Below are 18,245 nucleotides of genomic sequence, written 5' to 3'. Positions count from 1 at the left end.
ACAAAATATATTTCAGCATGTTCCGAACACATCCAATACGTACACAAGACGATCCCCAGCGGTTCCTCGACGTATAATAAAGTAATTTGAAGAACAAGTGCCGTTCCACAGCAGATATTGCCGCGTTTACGCCTGTAGCTGGTCGCTCGTCGAGTTTCCAGTGAGAGATACTTAATACCACAGTATAATACCCATCCGAAGTCCCACAGGTAAATAAAATACGACACAGGGCTGGCACAGACATCTTGTTTATGATAATTAATATTATCGACCTCCTCTCAGGTCTCAGACACTCCTGGGGTATCTTGACCTTGAGTACAAAAAGTTACACTGTAAACAGTGGGACTAACGCAGGCCTTTACGAATTGCCAGGTAATTTATTTAGAACTAAAATAGGGCAGGTAACAGAGGCGCCATTCGTTGGAATTACTCGATGAATAATTTGTGGGCTCAGTGAATGTTATTGAGACGGATTGCCTTTACCGGCCGATAGAACGTCTCTAAACGACCCTGGATACATGTACAATGTTTTATCCAAGAAATTCATGTATTATTCATGAGAAAAAAACATGTATTTTTTGTTAGCTACGGCTTTTATTATTCTGATTTACATTGTTGGGATATGTTGATTTTATCATTATTATAAACACTTTAATATTTTTGAATACAGTTCGCAAGACGTCTAAACAATGTTTTAAAGGTTACCCTTTTATCTTTTTTTTTAATCTTGAGTAAATCTACCACTATAGATTAGCAAGTTGCTTGGCGACCCTCCTTGCGGGGTGAAAGACGCGGAGGGGACGAGGTACCCAAGACGACAGCGGGTAGCGGGAGGGGTAGCGGTGAAGGGCAACGCGTGCACTGCATGTCATTGTTACGGCAGTCTCGGCCGCGCAGCCGAGGCGGCCACATGTCTTATATAGTCTGTCATAATTTGAGTGCGACCCACATGAGATCATTGATCCTGAGACCATTAGTCTTAGGATGAGTGTTGAGGCCTTTTTAATATTATCATTATATTATTATTAGGTATCTATAATTCGTCAACAAAATAACGTTAAAAACAACAAATCGTATAATGTCTCAATATAGGGGCTTCTTGTAGAACAGCGTACCGGATCAGTCATGCTACGCGGCTAAAGGTTGGTACTGCGCAGTCAGATACGAAAAAGTAAACAACAAAGTCGAAGAGTCCATATGACAGTGCGTCAGTTGTCAGTTCTTGTAACTAGGAAAGCAACCAAAATTTATGTGATTTAATGAAAGTAATTAATGAGCAAAACACAGACAAAAATTACAAAATTGATGAAATTTTGAAAGAAAATGGTCATATCGTGCTTCGCCTACCCCCATACCACCCGGAATTAAATCTACTTATTGAACTTGTGTGGCGGTACGTGAAAGGCGAGCTCGCAAGAACGTCGATTGACTCTAACTTAGATAAAGAGATAAAAGACTTAGAGTTGCTTTTCTCTAATTATTCGCCTGAAAAGTGGAGAAATTGTGACGAACATGTCATAAAAAATTAAGACGAATATTATAAATCTGATAGAGTATTTGACGATGTATTGGACAGGTATGTTATTGTTTATTTATAATTTAATGTAAATTAAACATAAAATAGGTATTATAGGTGTACACTGAACTAATATGACTGGCGTACTCTAGTACATTATACTTCAAAGTAGGTATAATGTTTTTTTGGTTTTTGTCTTAGATTTATAATTGAAGTAAATGAAAACGATGATGAAGATGAGGATGACGACGACGATGAACAAGTTCAAACAGAGAGTGAACATGAAAGTGACATGGAAATTGATTTATAAAATAAAACACTTTTACATAAATTCAAATTGGTAGATATTCTGAAGGTAAACATCCAAATTTTAATGCTGTCAAACTATAAATTTTAAGCTAAATATGACATTTACGGGAACACTCATAGAATAAAATTTTACTTACGTCAGAAATAGTTACAAGCTATCGCGAGATTAATCCGGGCACACTTTTCTACGTGTGTAGCATGTCGTGCTACCTCGCCCCCGCCACTTCTTTCACCCCGCAAGGAGGGTCGCCAAGTAACTTGCCACATTATAGTTAACCCTTGGAACCTGAGTCGCGAGCACAAGTTTCGAACCTCCGTTAACGTTGCGTATCGTCAACTGTCACTGTCAAAATGTAAGGCAAAGTTAGTTCCAAAAGCGACATTTGTTTTTTCCATATGTTAGGTGGAATTTCACCAAACGCTAAACGTATTTAGTAGCCTGTCATACGTCTGTCAGTTAGTACAACATGTATTTAAAATTTCATTTAAATACGTTTAGCGTTTGGTAAAAGTGACCCTTCGTATAGATTCGAAAATAGTATCGAATCCTATGCTTGCTGTACTGACAGCGAATAAGCACTAGAGGTTATCTCATATTTAAACAGTAACTGTTCGATGGTCATCCTGTACATATTTGTATCCAGGATTTAAATACTTTTTTGGCCTAAGTCTCAGTCTCAATGCCAGATTTCGTGTTTCAAAGGGAATATTTCATAAGCTGTCCCATCTTGTCTTTTCTGGATTTTCAGCTAGAAATATTTGCTACAAATATAAATTGTAAGGAGGGATTACTTACTTGATTTGTTTGGAAATTGAGTTTGAGTGATTTATGTAGGGTGGACTTAAGTACTAAAATATCTTTAAATATAAATATTTTAAGTTTTATTTCACATTCAAACTTATCTACACCTAGGCATTTAATTTTTTATTCAGACTGCAAACAATTTATCATCGCATTAAAAAAAATTCTAAACAATACTACGAACTAAATGGAGGGTCCGTGCCAAACACACGGCAAATAGCACCCCACTTTCCAAGTTACCTCCAATTTTGAATTAGTTCGGTTGGAATACTTGACTTTTATTAGAGCCATGTGCCATGGTTGTGATTAGGTTGAATTTAAAACGATTATCTCGACGTGACAGTAAATAAACGAAAAATTATATATTAGATTTGTTTTTTTATTTGTATATCTAGTAGTTCATAAAATATTATAATTTATTATTATCAAAGCATAAATAAAGCGTAACAAACCAGTTAATTTTCTGCCCGTAATTTAAAATAAGCCCTTGAACTCTGTTTATGAGTATTAGTCATCGTGAGAGCCTCTTAGTTGGGACAGAATTTTAATCATAAACATAAAAGGGTCGCCCAATTTCATAAACTTGGCAAGTATGAGACCTAAGGGCTAGGGGTCCGCGTTTTATTTTGATATATTGTTCTTTAATCCCAACCGAAAAAGAGAAGACTTATTTTTTTGGAATTTGTGTATTAGTTTTCAATACGAATATACAGCAACATAACCAACCCAACCACGGTTAGGAAAATATTGTTTCTTTTCCCAATTTGTTGGCGCTTTCTAGACGAATCTTACCTCTAACAAAAAAAGTTTTTATTAATAATGATCTTCCCGAAAGCAAATCAATGAAAAGAATCGGGACAATATAACCCATTTTCACTGGTTGTCGGGTAAATAGCGATTAATTACGGTGCTAAAGCTGCTCCGTGTTTCGGTGTGCCTAATTCATTTAAAAATATAAAATAGCAACCTTCCGCCATTACGGCGTGGGATAAGCACGTAAATTTTCATTGAAATTTTCCATTTGAATATTTGATAAATTCCTGGGACATAATGACTTAACTCTAACGCGAAATTCATAAATACCCGGCCGGTGAAAAATGAAAACATTACAACGTCAAAATATCATAAAAATGTTCAAAGTAAAGTACCTACAAGTCTTGATATAATAATGTAAATCAAATGTTATTTTTTTATAATATATTATGTCGTAGGATGATTTCATAACTAGAGTTTGGAGAGGAACAGACAATGGTGATTATTTTCAACATACTTAATAATGGTGCGAGTAAGAAGAGTGCCAAAGCGAGAATTTTGCTAAATCTCTAGTATTTTTCGCGAAAATCTATTTTTCAAATTATTCCTACGACATACACTAACTCGTACATACAGCATAGTAAAAAACCAAGCTTTACTTAACGGGTGTGCCACATGCCACGCTTCAAAATTAAAATACTGGGAAAATAATTGGATTTCAGTGTGAAAGTGTTTTTTGTTCATTAGCATATTACGAGTACTCTAGTTACACGTGAGAAATGTTTTGGTGTTGTCATCAGCCGGAAACCACTCCATCAGAATAATGTATGGCCCCAAAGTGCTTTTAGATACGTTGACCGATTGCTTTTAACTTTAAAGTGCGTTTATAAATAGAAATCGTTAGCATTTTTCCCGGATGCACCGGAAAATTTGCCACATCCTACCAGCTCAAAGTGATATTTACTTTTTACGGCGATTTTAAAACTTCTATGTTTTAGGTGTAAATAGAAATTATGTCAGTATGGCACGCGGGGCACGATGTCAGGTGGTGCACCATTGTATTCTATGTGGTGGAGCTCTATTCTATTCTATTCTAACTATTCTCTGTGGGGGAGATTAGTACTAGCACCTGGCACTCTCGAATGGAACCTTTGTGCATATATATCACCTCAATGCGTTCCTTAGCTTGGACCATTTCCCACAGCGCTGATGCACTGTGGGTTGGTGGGTTCACACATTTTGATGTGCTAAATCTGGTTGCACAGGTTTACTCACAATGTTTTCCTTCACCGTAAGAGTACGTGATATAATATTGTTATATTTGTTCTATACGTGTATATTGCCTACAGGTTGAAAATTCCATTAAATATTTATTCCAACGGGAACGAAACCTAAAATCCCCGAGCTTAGTAGCGCCTTGGACTACCTCTGTGATAGATCCTTAATTTTGGAGACTTACAGTCCTCGTCTAACCGGGACGTGACCTAATTATAACTGAGTTATTGTTACGAAATGATTCAGTAATATTTATGTTTTCATTATAAGTAAGTACATAAAGTTAAATTAAAATAAATAACCTAACTAAAGATAAAAACCGAATTCGAGAAAGATTTGTGACGTGGCTTGTAAGAAGTACATAGTTGTTTTGGGCCAGAATAATAGGCATTCTAGGTTGCTGTAGTATTTACGGTAAAACCCTGTTGCTACAAGAGTTTCGTTAGTACTTAATTCGTGTCTCAAAGTATAAGGCCTAGTTTCACGACACTCTTAGATCATTAACACCCTGTTATATTATTTGACAGACTGTTAAGGTTAACGAATGTTACACCATACTTTAAAAAACGTTAATTTCCACCAAGACATACAGGTGAATTATGTCTGCTACTTACTAACCCGGTAATAATAGGTACTGTCGGAGCGGTGGTAGCTCAGTCGGGTAAGCACTTGCTTCTCACGTACAGACGCGGTTTCGAATCCCGATGCTGACATGTATCAACGCTGATTGCTAATGGGATCTAAACATTCTCCTAGGAATATATAGTTATATAGGTACTTTATAAACTATGTTGTTTTATGCTTGGTCCAGTTTCTTCCATAAACAAAACTATTTCCATCTAAGCGAAAAGTTAACTGTGGTTTCCGCATTCCTATAGTTAGCTCCGTCTCTGAGAGAGTTTGAACAAACCTGCTAACTAAAACCGGGGCAACAGTTCTGAATTTTAATGATGATAAGGCGGCTCCCCACACTTGGCAAGCGCGAGTGGGGGCGCGCGGCGGTTTTGTAAAGAACGGATACCGTACTACATGCATTTGCAATGATTGTCAGATCCATACAAGTTATGTATGTGTTTTCTATAATCTCACAGTTGGAGCTCCTAGAGCTGAAAGTGTTATTTTGTTGTGTTTTCTGTTAAAAAGATTGCGAATGCTCAAAGTTTGTTTGTGATTTTCTACTTTGGCCTTACGAGTGGTATTTGATTACATCATCATCACAGCCCATCTCGTTTTCCCTGCTGGGGCACGGGTTGTCTTCTAATGAAGGTAGCGTTTAGGCCTAGTCCACCGCGCTGCTGGCCTAGTGCGTGTTGGGGACCACAACACGAGCAAGCTTGTTTTGAGAAAGTTGTCGGGTAAGTGGGCAACCCGACTGTCAGATGTTTTCAAGCTGCCTGAAGGCCGAATAGGCTTCAAGATTGCTGCCGAGACAGCAATCGGGACCCATTCCAAGCACAACCATTACATTATACCGTCGAAATACAACAAAATGTACTTATTAAGTACAATGAAATTCCCACGACCAACGCTTTCATGGCAACATTTACGAGCCAGCTTGTTATAATTGACATGGGCGTTAAACTTAAGTGCGTTGAGCACTTGTAAGAAGTAAAGCTCGTTCCACACCAAAGAAAACCGCGCGTTTGGCCGGCGCCGAACCTCCCGCCGTGAGGGGGCAGATGTGACCTAAGGTAACGGGTCCATATATCGCGGTATTCAAAATGGCGTCCTTATTTCGAGTTATATTTATTTTCATGATTATTACTCATTTTAATAGGTTTGGATACTCTAAAATTACATTTAATCGTTCATTATCTTTAACTGAAACTACTTGATGTAGTAAATATGTTTAAAATTGCCTATAATTACTAAAAACTCATGTAATGTGCCGTGAGGGCGACGCCGCCATGTTTTTCATACAAACGCGACCCGGCTTACGTAAGGCCAGCCATATTTAATAATTGTGTTTTTTAATATTTATACGACGTTCAACTTTGTAAATAGTTTATATTTAGTTTATTATATTCTTATACTTACATTAAATTTAAATTTTAACTCTTTTTAAACTAATTTAACCCCTTTAAACTCAAAAACAAAATACCTCGGTATAAGGGCCTGATTTTTATACGTTGTTCCTAACTCCGAGTTACCCTCGGTATAAGGAAAAATACTATGTCATGATTTTTAGCTTATAACTTTACAAATAATAACATTTGAAGTATATGCTTGATTACATAATAATAATGATGAACGTGACAAGCTTATAACCTAATTCGGCGGTACAAAATATCCTCTAGGAATCTTAATATGACACGATAATTGTTGACCCAAAAATCATGGTTACATAGAAAACCTTAACTTAGTATGTATACTTGAAATGATAAAAAACAGTGTTATTTCATCGCTATTAACGTAAGTGATACATAATTTTACCAATATTTTATAAGATAAAGATAAAATACTCTTTATTGCACACAAAAAGAAACAGTATTACAAACATGAACAGAAAATAAATAGCACAATCGGCGGCCTTATTACTAAAAGTAATCTCTTCCAGACAACCAAATTGAAAGGACATAGAAATAATGAAAAAGGGTAGCGTGTGAAAATAAGAGATATTTATAAACTACATTAATATAAAGTATAAACGATATGTAAAATACCTACATATAATAATATATAAAACCTACATAGTTAATAATAAATATATACCTATATATTTTATAATAATAATACATAAATATTATTAAAAATAAATAAATAAATAATTGCTGGTGCATTCTAATCAGGATAAGATAAATTTAAGTAGTGCTGTCGGAGCTTGTTTTTGAAGGATGGTAGAGAGGGTGCGAGTCTGATTTCAATGGGCAGATCGTTCCATAATTTAACAGCCTGAAATGTGAATGAGCCCTCATAAAACACAGTTGTGCAAGATGGAACATGAAGGCGAAGGTTATGAGATGAACGTAGTGAGCGGCTATGTGTAGAGCATCTCAACTCAAAACGCTCCTTAAGGTATGTTGGGGAACAAGGATTGAACAGTACCGAATAAAGTAGTGAAAGTATGTGAGTATTCCGTCGAAGGCGAATTGGGAGCCACTTGAGTTTTTGTCGGAATACAGATACATGATCATATTTTCTTAAGCCAAATATGAATCGTATGCAGTAATTTTGAAGACGCTCAAGCTTATTAAGTTGCTCCTCAGTGAGATCAAGATAGCTGGCTTTTATGTATGATTTGAGTAACAAATCTATGTTGTTTCTAAATCGATAATTTGATAACTCGGAATATGGATTATTAAAATACTTGCTGAACCCCTAATATGGAGTATGACATTTTACATAGGTAGGTACCTCGGAAATCGGAATATGACTACATCACACCTTCGCAGTGTCATCCGATGCCGTCATCAAACCATAAAATCAAGATGAATTAGCGACTTTCTTCCTAAATATAAAAGGGGTGTGGATAGATATGCCTGACTTTACGAAACTACTACTAGATACTACCTACTTATTACTCTTTATAAAAGAAGAAAGAAAGAAATTTGTAGACGTAAAACTTTATTTGGGTGAATAAAATAACACACACGACCGTGGAGTTTTTATAACACTTATATACACAATTGCCTAATTTCATTTCTGTATTTTATTTCCATTATCCTTCTACTTCGAGGTCTGATGGCCGTTGTAATATTGTTATCCCAGAATTCCCAGATAAATGAATGTCCTGTATACTGCATTTCATGTTTGGTTTAGGGGTCTGGTTGATTTTTTCATTTTCTTGTTGTTGTCACTGAAAAATAAAGTAAGTAGGTAAATTGTATGGATAGTTGACAGAATTAAGCTTATCCTTATAAGTTGGTACCCATTTTCACAAAACTTAGTGAGTTTAGAAACGAAAACGCTAGAACAAAAACCTAGGTTAGTAACTAAACTGATGCCAAATTACTGATAAAAACATAAAAATATTTCCATTTTACGTAATTTCCTAAAATAATTCGCACACAAGCTTACCTTATCGATTTTCCAATTGCATATTGCAAATACAAACATAATAATTTAATAAAAGATGTTTGTTTTCTAATGTAAAGACTTAACAAAAATACTTTCAAAGAATAGCGGCAAACTTTTCGGCGGAAAATTGAACATGGCGCCGGCGGCCGGCGCGCCTCCAGTCCAGCGCGCATGCGCCATAGAGATGTACCTAGTGCAATGTTCCTTGCTTCCGACCTATGCTTGAATGAAAAAATAATCGATGCTGGATCGATTCCTGGGTAGATACTTTTATTATAATCATATTCGTTTATGGTAAATACATTAGGTACTCATCGGAAATTAGTACTGATAAGGTATTTGGCTTTTGTATGTATTCGATACTTTTCCTCATCCCTTACACATCTACTTTTATTACGTATCATCAACTTTTAAACATTTAAGTAAGAACATAAAATATCCTGGAAAAATTTTAGACCTTACTTAGATAAAAACTATAGTAAAAAATGTTTAAATCATTCGAGTTCAATAATCGATTATATTCGATTACTGTCACTATTTCATCAATTTACCCCATCTCTACTCTATTTTTTTTTTAATCTCTTGGAAAAGTCCATAGAACATCATAGAAGCATTATGAATATTTTTTCTAGCCAATGTTACCAGTTGCAATAATGAATTATGAAAATGTTACATAAATAATAGAAATTATCACGAAAACCAATATAAATGGAGAGTATTTAATTCTTTTCATTATTTTCAACTACTATTTAGAATAATTAAATTTATTTGGAGTACTTTAGGGTTAAAAAAGTATATCGATATTTTAGATTGTAATTTCCTTATGTTCATGGCCACACTCATGGAGCCACTGACAGGACTAACTCGGAATATGGAACAGGCTACCTCGGTAGGTATATGGAAGAAACCATAAGGCAGCGTTCCCACTACGCCGGACCGGCAGATCTGCCGAAAACCGGACACCGGACAGAGTGTTCACATTACATCGGATCCCGGAAGAAATTCAGACAGTCTTCAGTTGAATTTGGACCTGCGCGCGGGGGCGAGGGGAGCACGAGCGGGGCGAGCGGGGGACAGATACCGGCACAAACTCGTTCACATTACTCCGGGCCCGGTCGTTCTACCGGAGATTCGTAGTGACAAAACGTTCGGTAGAAATGCCGGGCTCGGCAAAAATGCCGGACCCGGGATAATGTGAATAGCTTCATATAAATTGTACAGCCACTAGCTCTTCCGGCAGATTTACCGGCGCGGCAGATCTGCCGGTCCGGCGTAGTGGGAACGCTGCCTAATCCTACCTCGGTATAAGGGCAAATCGACATGTGTAATAAATTATATTTTTTTAAGTATAATTAATGTGTTATCAATGAATCTGTGTTAAGAAATATAAAATTTAACGTATATTCTTACAGAAGACAATATTTCACATCAATATTGATGGTTACAAATGCTTATTTTTCTTACTTACTTTCAAATGTTGTTATTTACCTCGGAATATGGACCCGTTACCTTATATAAGTTGGGAAATGGGGCAACGACGCCTCAAAACGTCGGCCAATGTCACGAACAAAGGAGTTTAGAATAATACGTCTCTATGGTGCATTTGAGGCCATTTTGGTGTTGAAAATTAAGAAGTTTTAAAAAGATAGTTCGGTAGGTATGAAGGGCGGTATTTCTGGAGTTCTGTTGTTGGAGAGGGGGGGGGGGTGGGGGGTTATTCAGTTTTTAGATTTAGGGCCTGTTCCACAATGTCTGGTTAGTGGCTACCTGTCGGATAAAATACATGCTGTCACTCTCTGTCATTATTTTTTAGACAGTGACAGTATGTATTTTATCCGACAGGTAGCCACTAACCAGACATTGTGGAACAGGCCCTTAGAGTTTTATTAAATTTTAAGTTACCTACAAATGTTTATATTTATACAGATCTCGTAACTCTGACTGTATCTAGCTGCATTACATATTTTCATACTTCATATTATTTTTTGAGTATAATGTATTTACCTTGCTCTGCATAAATATTTGAAACTTGACAAGAAAATCTGTTTGACGGTTTTCAATTTATATTCATATGGTATGAGACACGGCACGCAGGGCATATTATGAATAAAGATTGCGTCATAATAAACCATGTGACTAAAGTGAGTTTCTAGAGGAGTTCAGCCACTGATTAACTGGATATAAAGTACATAGGTACAGTAAGGGGCAGAAAAACCTGACCCCCCTCAGAAGCATTGTTACTATGAGAGGGGGGTCAGGTTTCTTTGCACCTGACCGTACGTACACTCATCAGCAATGAAAAAGTTCCAGTGAAAATAGCACCAAATTACTCCTAAACGGAAAAAGCTAGCTTAATGACGCCTACTGCAATATCAAAGTACATTTAACCAACTTTAAATTAAATTTAATTTTACCAGCTTAAACGTAAATTTTAAATTAAATGTTCAAATATTAAAATCAATGTGTTACAACATTGTGGCCATTTCGTGTAGGCAATTTAAGGGCAATTGTTTATCGCTTGCCAGTGTATTTATCGTATTTTTAAAGAGAAAGAAATTCATAATGATGGTAAATGTAGAACTTACTTATTTCCGCTGTTGCAGCTTTCCAAATTGTGTCTTAGCCTCCCACACAAGATATTGCCGTTTACCCCTGTCCAGTGCCTTATTACGTAAAATTTGTTTATACATATGTTTAATTATTTGCTATTGCGTCAAAATAATCTATAGTACAGTCGATACAATAGATGAAATAATCGGAAACATAAGTTAAGAATGCTTTTAGACAACTGGAATGACTTTGAAACTTCTTTCCTAAATTAACTCTTTGGTATAATTCATGAACCCAAAAATTTTCATGGTTGGCTTTTATATTTTTACAGACTGTTATGAATGAGGACCGGGTTTTAGATCGCAGTCTTTAAAAATACAATACAAACTTTGCGGGCATTTTCTGGTCCACAGAAGTCGGGTACATAACGAATATGTATTAATATTTATGTTTACTTTGGACAAAAGGCTTGTTGGCGTCCTTTGGCCGTGAGTAAGTATAATGAAACACAGAAATGTACTTTTAAATAATTATATAGCTACTCAGGTTTTCAGTCAGTAATAATGGTTCTTAATATCTTCAAAATTTTCTGTAGGCACAGAGTTTGTTGTAGCTACTAAAGTCAATACAATATTATGTAAGTAGGGTAATTTTTGGTTCCCACTGTTTTTTTCTACAGTCAGAGACTCGGCTCTTGATCAAATCACCGCCTACTCTTTTAATTTGCCCTGTTTCTTGAGGCCTCAGGGGAACATACACTCTAGATAACTAACATGATAGAAACAATTTATCTTTATGTAATTAGCGAATTACACATTATAACAGCTTTAACCCTCTGTTTAGAAGAAATAAGGCTTTCGTAAATACCACTGTTTAAAAAAAATCTTCTTCGGTAAGTGCTATCTAGGTAAATTCATTATTGGAGGGCCACTTTGCCTTCTAAGACGAGGTACAGCCCTCTCCAATTAAGTGGCACTTATAAGAGCAACAACCTCGCGTCCGCGCTATCTCTAGTAATTTCTTAGTGTGTTTATTGCTAGTCTCAACAATATTACGTATACGTACATGTATATCTTTTTATGTAGCATCATCAGTCTTCATTAGTGTTATAGATGCTGCCCGACAAGACCGGACTCACGGGATTATTTTAAATATCTTTTCCACTATCTACTTTTTTGGTCACGTGGATTTTTACTAGTGCTAAGAACAACTGCTCCAGAATTTCAAGCTAAGTCACCTTCTTTCAGCTAATTAAACCAATTGAAAAATAATAATTAAAAAAAAACCGACTGCAAAAAACCACTAAAATGTAACCTTAAATTATTTCTTACATTTTAGTGGTTTTTTGAAGTCGGTTTTTTAATTATTATTTTATTTTATAGTTTTTAGTTTATTTGCAATAATTTTCAATCAAAAGTAAGGTGAAAATGATACCAAAAAGTCCTACTAATCAATACAAATCATTCAAGCCTAAACACGAAGTAGTTGCTATATACCGTTGAGGAGTTCCCCTGACTGCCTTCCGTTTCCATCATCAGATCAGCTCAAGGTTACCATCATATTTTTTTGTTATAAGAACTATATTTACGTTCTTAATTTCATTAGAATCGGTTAATATGTGCCCAAAATGGAAATTCATACCCTGTTTTTACACCTTTAACCACCCTTGGGGGTGAGATAAAATTCTGATAAAAAATGGGACCACTTGGGAGCTCAACCCAATACAACAAAAAAATAATTTTCAAAATCGGTTCATAAACGGCGGAGTAATCGGTGAACATACATAAAAAAAGAAAAGATCCCGTCGAATTGAGAACCTCCTCCTTTTTTTGAAGTCGGTTAAAACACCCTGTAAACCGTAATAAGGCGCGAGAAATACCGTATTATTTAACTAACGTTTTAAGATATATTGTCTCTTGGTTGCCTTCTATACTGTCAGCAGATGATTAGTCATCCGACTGTATCATTAGTCCGCGTTGTTCTATGGACTGTATAGGTACATACTTCTAGGTACAAAATATGCATAGCGTGTTAACATAAAATCTATCAAAAGGCACACATCTATTTACACGTGTGGTAAATATTATGTAAAATTACAGCCAAACTGACCTCAAATTCATATATTATGTAAATAGTTAGGCCTTCATACAAATGAAGCCAGGTAGAATATATAAAGCAGGTAAATATGTACCCAGCCGCAAGCTTAGCTAACGTTTCGCTTATTTATTCATACTAACAAACACACATCGAGGTATAACCGTCGCTTATACAGCGTGTATCTATATTTACACCACTGAGCGGAGGGAAAACAGACGTTGATTTATAATTTTGTGTGGGTACGGACATGATAAAATAACATTTAAAACAAATAATAACCTATAATTCAAATCCATTATAATAATATGCTTTTCATTATGTGATTGCATTTCATATTTATAATAACATTTTCATTTGACCCCCAAACTAAATATGTTTAAATCTGTGACATTCGGCTGGAAAGGAGTTAAAAAAGAGCATTAGCTTTATTTCGTCAAATCAAATCTCTGCACTGTAATTACTAATTATCCTTTCTCATTGGCGAATAACGGAATAAATAAACTCCTCTCCTCCCGATAGGCCTACGAAACTCGTAGCGGCCGTAGCGCTACGCCATGTTTGTAATTGCTACGAGCCGCGTAGCGCGTAGCAGCGTTCTCGTAGCCAAAAATTTAAGCCTATTTTTTTCTGTACTTACTAGAGTAATGAAACTGATTTAGTTTGTATTATTTTTATTATTATTTAATAAGAGATTAAGTAATGCTCCTCGTTTCGTTACCGCTTTTGCGTGACCCTTATCATATCAACTTGAAAATATCAACCGGCCGTTTTGTGGTTTTCACATTTATTAAATTTCAAAACATTACAAACATGATAATGTATATTGCCTCAGCATAGTAAATATCCTAAAATTTATATTCAGGACATGAGGCACGATAAGAATTTCTAGAGAATTCAGGTGCAATTTCGTGACCGTAATGATTCTTACAATGTACAGTACAGTATAGTGAGCAGACAAGGGGGTTACTCTTTATGACGAAAAATTCGGTTTTGGACCGCTGCTTCGTGAGCCACGACTTTATCTCGTTGTATATGTCGCAGGCATCTGGTTAAATCTCCTGTTTTATTGAACCACTAGCCCGTTCATTGGATGGCGCTATTCAGTTGTATGACTAAAGGACAACTCGTCAAGTCGTTGATTGTAACGTTCGACGTCTTGACTGAACGTCATTCAGCGAAGTCGTTAAATGGGATATATATCCCATACATATCCCAGCTATACTATTATAGCAACTTTGTAATGTCTGGTTATGGTGAACATGACCTTATCTCACAAATTAACTAAACAATAACAATAAACGTACCTTCATATTGTTGTTCATAATTATCCAGTTTCGCCACAATTTTTTCTTTGAAACTATCCGCCCGCGGCGTAATAATAGGTAAATCCATGTTGTCACACTATTTTAACACAAATAACGCACTTTAAAGCTAATTTATTTGCAAAAAACTAACAATATAGGTGCTTTGTGTGTCAGCTGTTAGCTGTTAGACGCCATATTTGTTTTGTTCACCACCTGACTGATTTTAAGTCAGCTAACTAGTTGGACGTTTTGTGACGCTTGTGCAATCAACGTTCGGCCTAGTCATACAACTAAGCAGCGTCATCCAATGAACGGGCTAGCGGTTCAATCAAACAGGAGATTAAACCAGATGCCTGCGACATATACAACGTGCCGATTGCACAACAGCTCTCGTTCTATATAGAGTAACCCTCTCGGCACCCGGCATGGCCCAGTAAACTCTACTCTTTCGTCTTCTTTCGTGTAAGTAATCGTAAAGTTTTTCCACACAACCTCCGTATATTTCACCGCAACCTGACTCTGTCCACACCCAGTTTAGAGTCTTCCGAATTCGCCATAAAATGTGAAGCATACCAGTGGCACAAGTCTTTCTTCCAGATGTATAATAAAATAAGTTGCAGGTGTTTTAAAATAAATGCAAGCCAAAGAGTCTATCTTTTTGTTAAAGTCTAAAAATCTCCTAAAATTCTAGCTAGTTGTTACATTTCATTAGAATGTATCGTTTTGTGCGTTTTGTGGTCTTAGTCAATCCAATAAATATTATTTCTACGCCACCACGTAAAAAAAAGTTCTAGGCCACGCTACCATAACAATACTTCTGCCTCATACCATCAATCCATCATCATCATTATCAGCCTATAGCAGTCCACTGCTGCACATAGGAATCTCTCAAAGCTCACCTCTGGTTGGCTTTCCGATATCTTCCCGTAATATTATAAAAAAATATTCAGCATCTTTTTCTTTTTTAAAACCTCATTTATCCCCCCAGGTATTCGTGGACATGGACGTCATCTACGTGTCCCCATCAGTCGAGATCATGATGCCTGATGACGTCATCTCGCGCCACTCGCTCGAGGGGTCCCGAGTCTCAGTGCACACGTCGGGCCGCAGCTCCGGCTCGGCCCCCTCTGAAGATGAGGAGAATACCCTTGAGGATATCGAGAGGAACATCGCCAGCGTGGAGAGGACCATGCAGAGTGAGCGCGGCAAGGAGTGGGTGGTGGATATTGAGAGCGGCGATGAGTCTAGGGCCCGCAAGCTCAAGATTGCTGGGAAGAGGCTGCTGCGGTGAGTTTTGATTTGACATACATTTTGATGACGATTTTGAAGGCGCAAATACTATGGTTATATTTTGTGTTTGATTAGTGTTTCTGTAAATCTATTTTTTGTTTGGCAAAAATTATACATACCCCCACGGGAAATGATAAAGTTCCAGTGAGAAAAGCACTAACTAAACTACTCCAGCCTTCTGAGATATTTAATAAAATATTACTAACTACTATCGTAAATATTTTGTTCAATGTTTAAAACATTTAGAGAAGTTTTGTGTCATAATTTTGTAACTGGAACGGTTTCTTTGATCGTGAGTATAGTTTGAAAGCTGTAAAATTAGAATTTGTGCCTTCAGAATCGACATCAGTATAATGGTTAATACAATGCACTGAATCTCAATCACGTTATTGCAAAAGTAGTACAATAAGCTGAAAGAGAGTGACTCTGCCCGTGTCGTTCTCACCTGAATAAGTTTGGTTCTTCGAATTTTGATAAGAATGACACCCTGATACTCCTGATAGTGAATCAACTCCTTTCGGCTTACTATGTAAACCTACCCTTAACACGCAGTGTCAGTACCTAATACTCTTCCAGATATTTTAATATTACATAAATGTGGTTGTGTGTGTAGTATGTAGCCAGGTAAGCACCTATTTCTACGGCCATAATAAATACAGTCTATCTCTCTCAGATTAAATGATATTTGTAAAAGTCTTCCGTAATATCACCGAGGTAGGACGCAAACCGCCTTTTAAATGTTATCATTAAATATATTTATGCTCTGCGGTAAATCTTTATGTCAACAATGTTATGGCTTGTACACAATTACACATACTTACTTTATGTATACATATAGCTTGAGTTCATGCCATTGTACTATTAATTTGAGTTACCTGACAGTGACTGCTAGTATCAAGGCACACATACGACTTTTTAGTATTTGTTTGGAGATATTACGTGTAAATCGGGTAATTATACAATCCCGAAGGTGTTGCACGCTAACTACTGCCGCCTTTAAACTACTAAACGTTGTCAACGTTAGTTCATAGACATTTTAGATCAGAATAGAAAATAAAACACGTGTGTGAGACTCTAAGTTTAGATTAAAAAACTTTTGCATCATAAAGTGCCTTAATAAAAATGTTCCATCAAACTATGAAAGTTTAAAGTTATATGAGCTTCACTTTAATATTTTTGCAAAGTTAGTGAACAAACCAGTTTATTGTTATTACAATATTTACAATGAAAAAAGCTTGTTCTCACCATAGCTGTGAAGAAGGGTAAATAATTCTGGGGAAGACTTTGTGAAAAAGATATACTTATGTTATTGAATATCAAATCTGTCAATGTATAAGGAAATCCGATGAAAATCATGTACTTATGGCCATAATAACATGGTACATAACAATATGCATATAGCAATACTACTAACATACTCAGTAATTCCATCATGGAACACAAACCATATAGGGGTAAACCTCATTTATAAACCTTAACAAGTGTGTGGATACAGTCGGTAAATCTCAAAATAACATCCTCTTTTTCCGCGCAAACAAGTACCGTAAAACGGGGTGAATAGGAATTCAGGGGTCAATAGGGATATTATCGATGAACGAAATTGAAGCAGAAAATCTACTATAAAATTAAATGATAATGGTCAGATTTTTTATGATTTTTAAAGTAGAAAATTGATTTTTGTTGATAGTAACACTTTTTTGACGTGAAGATGGTTACAAGTGAGAAAAAAATACATCTGAAGTTCGCCATTCACAAGGTCGAAATTTTGTTCCTCAGAAACTTTGGAAAAAGAGACGTTAAATGTTATTTTTATTGGATAAATCGTACTAAATTAGAAAAGTAATTTTGTTTTCTATCCAATTTAAATAAGTTACTGCGATTTTATTTATTAATTTTAGTTTAAATTGAAAATTAATAAGACCTGGTAAATTTCTCTAAAAATGGGGGTAATAGAGACGCCTACAGGATATCATTGGGACGACTGTAAGGTGAATTGGGACAAGAGTCCCATAAACTAGGGACGTAGTTGTATGAAAAGGGACACTAAAGCACGGATAGGGATAGGGACTGATAGGGTTGTCACTTACCTATATCGCCAGTAAGTATCTGTACTTATACAATAAAATTATTTCTTTATTACATAATAGTGTGTTAATAAATTTTTATACTTAGGAACATCCAAGTAGAAAAAAACTTTTTTCTAGTTCGATGTTTAGGGACATTTAGGTACTTTTTGCAGGTATTTTTTTAAAATATATACCTAATTTTACAAAAACTGATTTTAAAGTTTTAACTAGGAAAGCAATGAAATATGTAGAGGTATAGTGTACAT

At 35.9% G+C, this 18,245-nt stretch overlaps 1 protein-coding gene across 1 annotated transcript in view; it reads left to right on the top strand.

The window, feature by feature from the left end:
* Nucleotides 1-18,245, top strand: part of LOC105381351 (otoferlin-like) — an 84,583-nt gene that overhangs the window by 6,956 nt on the left and 59,382 nt on the right. The window contains exon 4 of the mRNA XM_048632993.1: nucleotides 15,612-15,910. Coding sequence (XP_048488950.1) covers nucleotides 15,612-15,910 — 299 coding nt within the window. The remainder of the gene's footprint in view (nucleotides 1-15,611; nucleotides 15,911-18,245) is intronic.

The sequence above is a fragment of the Plutella xylostella genome, chromosome Z, assembly GCF_932276165.1.
Source record: "Plutella xylostella chromosome Z, ilPluXylo3.1, whole genome shotgun sequence".
Taxonomy (NCBI): Eukaryota; Metazoa; Arthropoda; class Insecta; order Lepidoptera; family Plutellidae; genus Plutella; species Plutella xylostella.
This window is presented reverse-complemented; position numbering and strand designations above follow the sequence as displayed.